Genomic DNA, 12,453 nt, shown 5'->3' on the forward strand with positions numbered 1-12,453 from the left:
GTGAAGGGATTCAGGGAAACCAGTTATTTTTATATAGCTGGACTTGAGTCCTGGAAATGGGAAGTACAATGCCTGCACTCTAAAGGAGGGGTTCAGGATATTGGCACTTTGGAGGGATATGTTGTGTATCTTTATACATATATGCTTCTAAGCTGTTGTGTTCTGAGCACCTCTGCAAAAACAGTGATTATGTGTGAGTGAGGTGAAAGAGTTGAATGATGGTGAAAGTATTTTCTTTTTGGGGATTTTCTTTCTTTTTGGGTGACCCTGCCTCAGTGGGAGACGGCCAACCTGTGAAAAAAAAAAAAAAGGTGGGTAACGTGCTTGTATGTCATGTTTCTTCTTTACTCCAGACACACCAGTGAGTCTAAAGTATGGTCTCCAACTATTTCATTCTCCTGTATGTTCTTTGTATATACTTTTGCTTGTTTCTGTAAGGTGTAGAGTATAGTATCTCTCATGAAGTTAAAACATACAGGAGTAGAATGAAATAGTTGGAAACCATGCCTGAGGCTCGCGTGTGCACAGTGTTAGGAAGAAACATGATTTGCAAGCAGACTTCTTAATGTTTTAAGGCATCTGTAGCTGAGTGCTTTAAGGTATAGTGTTGGGAGCTATGCTACACTTGTGAACAACGGCCAGTGTGGGCTTGAATCTTGCTGGCTTCGATATTTGTATGTGTGCACATGCATTCATACGTGTAGGTGTGTGTATATGTGCATGTGTGAGTGTATTCACCTGTGAGATTGTTGGGGTTGAGCCACAGCTCCTGGCCCCACCACTTTGCTGGCCACTACTATGTCCACTCTCCTTGCTCTGAAAGCTTATTATACGTCTTCTGATAGATATGTATAGATCTCTCTTCTATTACTTTACTCTCTAGATTGTTTCTCTTCCTGACAACCCTAAGACTGAAGAAATACTTCCTAACATCACTCTGACATATCTGAGTTTTCAACTTCCAGTTGTGCCCTCTTTTCTCTGTATCCCATCTCTGAAACATTGCCCCTGTTCACTTTGTCAATTCTTTCAGTATTTTGTACATCGTTATCATATTTTCCATAGCTCTTGTGTCCTCCAGTGTCATCAGGTTGAGTTTAATTAATCTCTCCTCATAGGGCATACCCCTTAGTTCCGGGACTAGTCTTGTTGCAAACCTCTGATGTATTTGACTGGGTGTGGGTTCCATACTGGTGCTGCATCCTCCAAAATGGGCAAGTGTGTGACTGAACTTGCCTACCTCACCTAATTGTGGTTGCAGGTGTCAAGTCACAGCTCCTGGCTCTGCGTCTTGACTGGTCACTACTAGGTCCTCTCCCTGCTCCATAAGCTTTATCATACCTCTTCTTGAAGCTATGTATGGATCCTGCCTCTATTACATCACTGCGTGTGTGTGTGTGTGTGTGTGCGCGCGCATGCATACAAGTTGTGTGGTGTAAATATGCATAGAATTCGCAGTGTTTAAATTAGGTGGTGTGGAGTTATGAAAAGTATTATTCAGAGGAGTGAAGAGGGGTTATTGAGGTGGTTTGGTCATTTAGAGAGGGTGGAGCAAAATAGGATGACTTGGAGGGTGTATAAATCTGTAATGGAGGGGAGGAGGGGTAGGGGTCATCTTAGGGAAGGATGGAGGGAGGGTAAAAGGTTTTGTGCGCAAGAGGCTTGGACATGCAGCATGCTTATGTGAGCGTGTTGGGGGTGGAGATTAATGTTTTTGGGACTTGATGAGCTGTTGGAGTGTGAGCAGGGTAATATTTTGTGAAGGGATTCAGGGAAACCAGTTAGCTGGACTTGTCCTGGAACTGGGAATTACAATGCCTGCACTTTAAAGGAGGGGTTTGGAATATTGGCTGTTTGGAGTGACATCTAAACTGTCATATCTGAGCACCTCTGCAAAGACAGTGATTGTGTGAATGATGTTGAAAGTGTTGCTTTCCTGTTTGGGTCACCCTGACTCGGTGGGATATGGCTGGTTTGTTGAAAGAAGAAGAAAATTAGTTAACTAGTTATTATACATCCATACTGTATATACATATATATATATTTTTTTTTTTTTACAGAGGAACAGGATGAGCATGTCAAGATTGAGGAATTGCACAAGCGCAGGAATTTCTTGGCTACATTTTGCAAGCTAATTGTGTATAATGTGCTTCCTACAAAGGTTGCTGCAGATGTTTTTAAACATTATGTCAGAGTAAGTTCCAGTTATTAAAGAAAGCCTGAATATGATTTAGTGTTGTTGAACTCTTCAGAGAGTCAGAGAAACCAGTTAGCCAGACTTGAGTCCTGGAGGTAGGAAATACAGTGCCTACACTCTGAAAGAGGTGTAGGGATATTTGCAGTTTGGAGGGACATTTGAACTGTAGTGTCTATGTACCTCTGGCAAGGCAGTCTTGGAGTGAATGATGGTGAAAGCGTTTCAATTTCAAGTTACCCTACCTCGGTGGGAGATCGCCAGAGAGATATTGAAATTGTGTGTGCACGTGTTGTGTGTGTGCGTGTTGTGTTTTTGTGTATTATATTGTGTTTGTGTTGTGCATGTGTGTGTTGTGTATGTGTATTTTGTTGTTTTTGTGTTATGTTGTGTGTGTATTGTGTATGTGTTGTGTGTCCTGTGTTGTGCATGCGTGCGTTCGTGCGTGCATACACTCGCGCACACCACATACACCATGCATGCACCCCCACACATGCATACATATATACACTATGTGTATATATAAAATTCTCTTTTCAAGTACTATGATGACTATGGTGATATCATCAAGGCAACTTTAGGCAAGGCTCGTGAAATAAACAAGGTCAACTCTGCAAGAACAATGGCTCTGGCTCTCACAATGATCTTCAGAGACCTTCAGAAGGATAATGTTAGAATCAACAGGCAAAGTTCAGACTTCATCAGTCTAAAGGTGAGAAACATTGTTGTTGTTATTTCATGTATTATTATGCATTCCTTCTCTTAACTACCTTTCTGTTGCTAGGTTTCTGAATGCTGTCTTTTAAATGGTTCTTCATATTTAGTTGAGACTTACAGTGCTTTCATATGTTAAAGTAAATATTTTTCTTGAATTTGGGTAGTGTTGCCTCGTGGTAACTATTTGGAAACCTGTTAGTCGTTTCACCACATTTACGGATTCCATATTCATGATAATTGATTCAGAATTTTTGCTGATAGATAACCAGTGAAAAACTTCATTTATCTATATAGATCTTGACTTTCCTTGTCAGGGGGCTCTAAATAAAATCCCCCCCCCCCCCCAGTGTCACATTTAACCCTTTCACTGTTCAGACCCCCAATCTTTGAAACTTGTCCACATGTCCAAAATTAAAAAAGAAAAAATTATTTTTTTTTTTTATGAAATGATAGATAATCTTTTTCTGAAGGTAATAAAACAAAAAGTATGAAATTTGATAGAAAATTGACAAAATTATGCTTTCACAAATTTTGCTGCATCAGCGATATTTACGCATCGGTGATTTTGCTCACTTTGAGTCCTATTTTAGGTGAATTACAGCCTCTCTTCACTTAGCGACATATTCATTTACCAACCGCTTGGACTTACGACCAGCTCCCCAACCAGTATGCAAACCTAAGTAATGTATATTAGAACTGATTTCCTCTATTCTGTTTATTACAGTATACAGTACACTATTGTTTAAACATTTAAAAATATACTAGAAATGTTATAAATGGTGCAAAGGTGATATTAAAAAAATATCTAAAGATGGTTGACACAAACCCACTACCAGTATAGTATACTCCACGCTTTATGACCAATTCGCTCACCAACCTACTCTTAGGAATGGAACCCTGTCATTAAGTGAGGAGAGGCTGTACATTGTTCCAGTCAACGAAATTCTTAACTATTTTGCTAGTATATCTCCAATCAACTATTTCAACTACCCAATAATGTGATCAGAAATTGGTAATTTGGCCAATTTCAGACAAATTTCAAAATATTCCAATTTCAAAATAGGGTTTAGAATTAACAGTGTGGGCATTCCAGGCACTAAAATAACATTTCCTCTGTTCATTAGTTGCATTCCCAGGCTTAATACATGATTTTATTTTTTTTATCCAGAAAATCATCAATATCCCACTGTCGCAGTGTCACCTAAAAAGAAAAACAAAAGTTTCTCTTTATAGCATTAGTAATATACAATAGACCATAGTTTAATATGGTTTTGTTTGGCACGTTTTGGTTACAGCACCATTGAAAAATTGCGGCTTATTTTTGTGTAACCCTCAATATACACACTGCTTGGCTGTGGGTTAGGTCATTGAGTCAATGGGGGAGACTTACTGCCACCCTTTGCCACCCCCACCACCCTTATCCCAGCCTTCAGTTCATACGTGTGTAGTACATACCAACCTCTGCTAGGAGTTAATATCTTATAATTGCCATGTCTTAAATCTGCCAAGCAATCATGGCACCCAGTAGGCATACAAGTGTTGTGAAAGTGGCAAGAAAAGGTTTAAGTGTTAAAGTCTTAGAATTAACGAAAAAAAATTGAGATATTAGACAAGACTCGACTCGGTGGTGTGGTTTATTAGACAAGAGATAGCCTGTGGCCCTAATGAAGCGTCACTTTGTGCACGTAAAAATAATGAGGTAGATATGAGTTTGTGTGATGACTGACTTGACTGATTTACTGACACTGACTGTATTACTGATTTGACTGATTGACTTACTGACTTAACTGACTGATTTACTGACTTGACTGATTTACTGACTTGACTGACTGATTTATTGACCTGATTGACTGATTTACTTACTGACTTAAACTTTTTCACTGAAGAGGACCCTGAAACTGTGTCTAGAGCAGCTGATGTCTTACTGTCAGTTACATAATGTACTGAAGGGTAAAATAGAACAGAAATTAACTTTAGTACCATTACCTCTGCCATCTACCTCAGGCCAGTAGGGCCACAGCATAACTCTCCACAGTCGTCCACAAACACCAGCACCCACAATTAACTGCAATTACATATTCACTTTTATTTTTGTAAGATCTGGAGGTCTAAAAAAAAAAGTTGTTTGACTTTTTTGGGGCTCCCAGGAATGTAACCCTATTTTTCCCATAAGTTCTTCAGTTTGTCTAACACGGTTTTAACTAAAACGGTGTTTTCAGGAATCTAACTACCGTGTTAACCCTTTGAAGGTCGCCAGGCCCTCTCAGAGACTTGTTCTCAGGGTCGACAAAATTTAAAAAAAAAAAAATTATTTTTTCTTATGAAAAGATAGAGAATCTTTTCCCGATCATAATGACACCAAAAGTATGAAATTTGATGGAAAACTTACGGAATTATGCTCTCACGAAGTTAGCGGTCTCGATGATGATCATGCATCGGCGATTTTGCCCACTTTGAGCCCTATTTTCGGCCAATTCCAGTTTACTAGTCAACAAAAATCATAATATTTCGCTAGAACTCCGTTTTTTCTATCGAATGAGTACAAGAAACCACCCATCTACCTATTTCAACTATCCAATAAAGTGGTCAGAATTTAGCAATTTTGCCAATTTCACACAAATTTCAAAAGATGCCAATTTCGAAATAGGGTCCAGAATAAACAAGAAAGACATTCCTAGCACTAAAATAACATTTCCTCTGTTCATTAGCCACATCCCCAGGCCCCTCTTACATTTCTTTTGCTTTCCACTTTGATCTTTTATTCTCACAAAAATAATAAGATTTGCTGTTATGCAGACTACTGCATTATCGTAGAAATGGTATAAATAATATTGGCACACTTGTGAAAGAATATTAGACTCGCCAGTTGACGTGTATTGGACGCTTGGCATGATTTGTTTACTTTTGAACTTTGGTAAAAATCGAACATTTTTGCTACTTTGAGCTCAATTTCAAGGTACTTTTCATTGTAAAACCAGTCAAAATCATCTCAATTTCTGTAATATGTCTTCCATTCTATACAATGAGACCAGGAAAACTAGAATACAACAATAAATACCATACGAAAATACAGTGCAAAGTCGCTGTTTTAAACCAAAAACACTGTCAGTTTTTTTATCATTACGCACTGTGTGCTGCAGGATTTTTTTATACTGCGCACACTGACCACATAGACCCATTCTTTCATATGTAGGCCTACCAGCTTTCTCTTGCTAGATTTGAGGGCGCTAGAATTTATGCGTACAAGTACGTCAAAAACCCTGGCGCGTAAGCCATACTAGTATGGCTGAAACCCCGAAAGGGTTAAACGACGATCTACTGTATACAGAAGGGGTTACTAGCCCCTTGCTCCTGGCATTTTAGTCACCTCTTACAACACACATGGCTTATGGAGGAAGAATTCTGTTCTACTTCCCCATGGAGATTATAATACAGCTTCTCCTCACTTAATGACGGAGTTCCGTTCCTAAGACTACATCATTAAACGAATTCATCGCTAAGTGAGGGGCATCAATCTTGAATAGATTGATGGACTGACCACATCGACTCAAGGTTGAGGGACTGATTACCTCATTCTCCTCCTGTTCTTCAAGATTCTCCTTTGTATGGACTGATGAAGCCACTGTGTGGCGAAACGTTTCCTCAATAAAGATACCCAAGAGTTGCACACGTGTCTAATTTATCAACATGTCGGTTCTCTGAACCATTCATCTATTGAAAGGGTTAATTCAGTTTACTGTGTTATCTGTACTTATATGATGTTTGTATTGACATGAGCCTTATTTAGTAGTAAAGTTAGTATAATTTTCATTTCAGGAGTTGGCAAAGAGATTTGCTTTGTCGTTTGGTCTTGATGCTGTAAAGAATCGTGAAGCCATCACTGCTCTTCATCGTGAGGGTATACTGTTTGCTGTTAATCCACTGGAGAATCCAGCAGATCCTACAGGCCCTCCACCAAATTTGGCTTTTCTTGAAATACTGACAGAGTTCACAAATAAACTTCTTAAACAAGACAAGAGAGTTGTGTAAGTATTTACTAACCATTACCAGATTCCTTGGCTTTGCATGACTGCAAGATAAGTTTGCTGGTATGCAGTTTTGGCTTCAGATGGAAGTAGCCAACAGCTCACCATACTAGGGAATATGCAGAGATGCAGAGTATCAGTATTGTTAAGTATCCTCTGTTTTTATGGTATCAATACCGGTCAAAAAGACAATACGTTTAAAAAATACAGTAGAACCTAGTTTTAACGGACTCCCATTGAATGGATTTTGGATTTAATAGGCAAAAAGTTTGGTATAAATTCAGTGGACAAAATGAGAAAAGTCTGTTTCATTCACTTGTAATTTGAATATAGTTACCATAGTTTAAAAAATAAAAATACTGCAAAAGGTTCATTATCTGCATTGGTTTAAAGCTTAGCAATGAGATTGGTAAAATTTTGGTACAGTCCCATCCCTACACCATAGTAATCAGTAAGATGAATGAATTTCATGGGAAACTCTTTTTAAATATATAATTCTAAAGTATGTTTTGGGAATAATACTGGGGTGAGGTTCCTTTTAGCCAGTGCTGCTGATTTTTTTGTTAATAAACATGTCGGGGGACAAGTTTAGAATGATAGTTATAGCCAAGTTTTTTTTTTTTTTTAACTAGTTCCTTGAGTTTGTATTTCTTTCTCAATGTGATTTATCTTGTCTCTTTTGCATTTTTACCAGCTTTATGATGTTTATGTATAGAAAGTGATGGTAGGGTAAATGAATTCATGGTTAACCTCTTCGGGGATTTGGACGTACTAGTACGGCTTATGCACCAGGGTTTTTGATGAACTAGTACGCATAAATTCTAGCGCCCTCAAATCTAGCAAGAGAAGGCTGGTAGGCCTACATATGAAAGAATGGGTCTATGTGGTCAGTGTGCGCAGTATAAAAAAAATCCTGCAGCACACAGTGCGTAATGAGAAAAAAAAATTGACCGTGTTTTTGGTTTAAAACAGCGACTTTGCACTGTATTTTCATATGGTATTTATGGTTATACAGTGGACCCCCGCATAATGATCACCTCCGAATGCGACCAATTATGTAAGTGTAATTATGTAAGTGCGTTTGCACGTGTATGTTTGGGGGTCTGAAATGGACTAATCTACTTCACAATATTCCTTATGGGAACAAATTCGGTCAGTACTGGCACCTGAACATACTTCTGGAGAGGAAAAATATCGTTAACCGGGGGTCCACTGTATTCTAGTTTTCCTGGTCTCATTGTATAGAATGGAAGACATATTACGGAAGTGGAGATGATTTTGATTGGTTTTACAATGAAAAGTACCTTGAAATTGAGCTCAAAGTAGCAGAAATGTTCAGTTTTTGCCAAAGTTCAAAAGTAAACAAATCATGCCAAGCGTCCAATACACGTCAACTGGTGAATCTAATATTCTTTCACAAGTGTGCTGGTATTATTTATACCATTTCTACACTAATACAGTAGTCTACATAACAGTAAATCTTCTATTTTTTGTGAGAATAAAAATTCAAAGTGGAAATCAAAAGAAATGTAAGAGGGGCGTGGGGATGTGACTAATATTAGAACAGAGGAAATGTTATTTTAGTGCCAGGAATGTCTTTATTGTTTATTCTGGACCCTATTTGGAAATTGGCATCTTTTGAAATTTGTGTGAAATTGGCAAAATTGCTAAATTCTGACCACTTTATTGGATAGTTGAAATAGGTAAATGGGTGGTTTCTTGTACTCATTCGATAGAAAAAACGGAGTTCTAACAAAATAGTTATGATTTTTGTCGACTAGTAAACTGGAATTGGCCAAAAATAGGGCTCAAAGTGGGCAAAATCGCTGATGCGTAAACATCATCGAGACCACTAACTTCGCAAGAGCATAATTCCGTAAGTTTTCCATCAAATTTCAAACTTTTGGTGTCATTATGATCAGGAAAAGCATCTCTATCTTTTCATAAGAAAAAATAATTTTTTTTTTTGGCAACCCTGAGAACAAGTCTCTGAGAGGGCCTGGCAACACTCAAAGGGTTAAGTAGCACTGGAATAATATAGCATGTATGTGCATTGTATTCAAGATTAGGTGATACCATTTCCCACTGTAACTCATCATTCAGTTCCCTAAGGCACAAATAGCAATTAGTCTTAAGACTCATTCCTGATAGAATTTCAGTTTTCATGTAGGCATTTTGTGTGTTGTGTAGGGGGCACTTTTACTTCAAAGTAAAGTAATTAAATTTTTCTAACATGTTTTACTCCCTTTCAGTCTTGCATACTTGGATCGCCGCATTGCTGCTGGGATGCCTAGTTCACGTGGTGAAGATTGGCAGCCTCTTCTTATGTACCGTAATTCCTTGGTGCATGGAGAGGGTGATCAGCCACCGCAAACTTCTAAACGTGCATATACACGGAAACGCAAACATGGTTAGTTATTTGTATATGCATACAGCTTGGGGGGGATGGCGTCACAGTAGAATAGGGTTTTTGTTGAGTGTCTTAAGTTTTACGTGATCTGGTTGTATTTCAAATATTGAAATTATTTTCTTGCCTAATTGGCTGTCAGTGGTAAATGCAGAATTACCCAAAGAAGAAAACACATTGACCATCATTCATTCAGTCATTGTTTTGTTATAAGTGTGCTGATATCACAATTCAGATTACCCTCTGACTTGAATATCCACACCCCTCTTTCAGAGTGGAGGCACTGTCCTTCCCCACCCTCAGAACCCAAATGTAGCTAATCGGTTTCCTTTAATATCTATCTAAATGTTACCTTATTCACTCTCCAGTGGCACATGCATTAAAAACCACCTGTCTTCATTCACTTTTATCACACTCGCACAAGTTTGCTTGATGCTGAACCTATATGTGTATATTAGGACATTTTTTTTTATCAAAATCTTATATAAATACTCTGCACCTCTAATAAATGTGTAAGTAAATTTTACCTATATTTTTTTTTCCTCTTTTTTTTAAGAGGTTCACCACATTTAAAATCTTCCTCAAGAGGAATCTATCTGTAATTTTTAAAAGGCTTTCAAAAATGAATTTTACAATAGTCCATCCCCGTATAGTGGGTGATATGTTCCAAGATCTACCACAAATGCCCAAAACAGTGGATAGTTGTGAAACCTATGTATAAATTGTTTTTATTTGCACATATACCAGTGTTAAAGTTTAATTGATAAATTGCACACAAAATGACATTTCGACATTGATGGTTGGGGATTGTTGATATTGTACACGGTGTGTTTTTCAACCTTTTGGAAAACATCATATTAGGAAGTTGTATCTTTTTACCTCATTAAACACTTGCTGGAGAAGTTCTAATGCTTCAGTGATTATTTATTATTTTTTTTTTTTTTTTTTATTATCACACCGGCCGATTCCCACCAAGGCAGGGTGGCCCGAAAAAGAAAAACTTTCACCATCATTCACTCCATCACTGTCTTGCCAGAAGGGTGCTTTACACTACAGTTTTTAAACTGCAACATTAACACCCCTCCTTCAGAGTGCAGGCACTGTACTTCCCATCTCCAGGACTCAAGTCCGGCCTGCCGGTTTCCCTGAATCCCTTCATAAATGTTACTTTGCTCACACTCCAACAGCACGTCAAGTATTAAAAACCATTTGTCTCCATTCACTCCTATCAAACACGCTCACGCATGCCTGCTGGAAGTCCAAGCCCCTCGCACACAAAACCTCCTTTACCCCCTCCCTCCAACCCTTCCTAGGCCGACCCCTACCCCGCCTTCCTTCCACTACAGACTGATACACTCTTGAAGTCATTCTGTTTCGCTCCATTCTCTCTACATGTCCGAACCACCTCAACAACCCTTCCTCAGCCCTCTGGACAACAGTTTTGGTAATCCCGCACCTCCTCCTAACTTCCAAACTACGAATTCTCTGCATTATATTCACACCACACATTGCCCTCAGACATGACATCTCCACTGCCTCCAGCCTTCTCCTCGCTGCAACATTCATCACCCACGCTTCACACCCATATAAGAGCGTTGGTAAAACTATACTCTCATACATTCCCCTCTTTGCCTCCAAGGACAAAGTTCTTTGTCTCCACAGACTCCTAAGTGCACCACTCACTCTTTTTCCCTCATCAATTCTATGATTCACCTCATCTTTCATAGACCCATCCGCTGACACGTCCACTCCCAAATATCTGAATACGTTCACCTCCTCCATACTCTCTCCCTCCAATCTGATATTCAATCTTTCATCACCTAATCTTTTTGTTATCCTCATAACCTTACTCTTTCCTGTATTCACCTTTAATTTTCTTCTTTTGCACACCCTACCAAATTCATCCACCAATCTCTGCAACTTCTCTTCAGAATCTCCCAAGAGCACAGTGTCATCGGCAAAGAGCAGCTGTGACAACTCCCACTTTGTGTGTGATTCTTTATCTTTTAACTCCACGCCTCTTGCCAAGACCCTCGCATTTACTTCTCTTACAACCCCATCTATAAATATATTAAACAACCACGGTGACATCACACATCCTTGTCTAAGGCCTACTTTTACTGGGAAAAAATTTCCCTCTTTCCTACATACTCTAACTTGAGCCTCACTATCCTCGTAAAAACTCTTCACTGCTTTCAGTAACCTACCTCCTACACCATACACTTGCAACATCTGCCACATTGCCCCCCTATCCACCCTGTCATACGCCTTTTCCAAATCCATAAATGCCACAAAGACCTCTTTAGCCTTATCTAAATACTGTTCACTTATATGTTTCACTGTAAACACCTGGTCCACACACCCCCTACCTTTCCTAAAGCCTCCTTGTTCATCTGCTATCCTATTCTCCGTCTTACTCTTAATTCTTTCAATTATAACTCTACCATACACTTTACCAGGTACACTCAACAGACTTATCCCCCTATAATTTTTGCACTCTCTTTTATCCCCTTTGCCTTTATACAAAGGAACTATGCATGCTCTCTGCCAATCCCTAGGTACCTTACCCTCTTCCATACATTTATTAAATAATTGCACCAACCACTCCAAAACTATATCCCCACCTGCTTTTAACATTTCTATCTTTATCCCATCAATCCCGGCTGCCTTACCCCCTTTCATTTTACCTACTGCCTCACGAACTTCCCCCACACTCACAACTGGCTCTTCCTCACTCCTACAAGATGTTATTCCTCCTTGCCCTATACACGAAATCACAGCTTCCCTATCTTCATCAACATTTAACAATTCCTCAAAATATTCCTTCCATCTTCCCAATACCTCTACCTCTCCATTTAATAACTCTCCTCTCCTATTTTTAACTGACAAATCCATTTGTTCTCTAGGCTTTCTTAACTTGTTAATCTCACTCCAAAACTTTTTCTTATTTTCAACAAAATTTGTTGATAACATCTCACCCACTCTCTCATTTGCTCTCTTTTTACATTGCTTCACCACTCTCTTAACTTCTCTCTTTTTCTCCATATACTCTTCCCTCCTTGCATCACTTCTACTTTGTAAAAACTTCTCATATGCTAACTTTTTCTCCC

The 12,453-nt window shown here is 38.8% G+C and overlaps 1 protein-coding gene across 4 annotated transcripts in view; it reads left to right on the forward strand.

Moving 5' to 3' along the window:
- The window catches only part of SA1 (stromal antigen), a 219,519-nt gene that overhangs the window by 143,519 nt on the left and 63,547 nt on the right, over positions 1-12,453 (forward strand). For all 4 annotated transcript variants that reach the window (XM_070084815.1, XM_053786269.2, XM_070084818.1 and 1 more), the window contains exons 16-19: positions 2,061-2,194; positions 2,736-2,906; positions 6,728-6,936; positions 9,189-9,346. In XM_070084815.1, coding sequence (XP_069940916.1) covers positions 2,061-2,194; positions 2,736-2,906; positions 6,728-6,936; positions 9,189-9,346 — 672 coding nt within the window. The remainder of the gene's footprint in view (positions 1-2,060; positions 2,195-2,735; positions 2,907-6,727; positions 6,937-9,188; positions 9,347-12,453) is intronic.

This window comes from Cherax quadricarinatus, chromosome 14 (genome assembly GCF_038502225.1).
Source record: "Cherax quadricarinatus isolate ZL_2023a chromosome 14, ASM3850222v1, whole genome shotgun sequence".
NCBI classification, from domain to species: Eukaryota; Metazoa; Arthropoda; class Malacostraca; order Decapoda; family Parastacidae; genus Cherax; species Cherax quadricarinatus.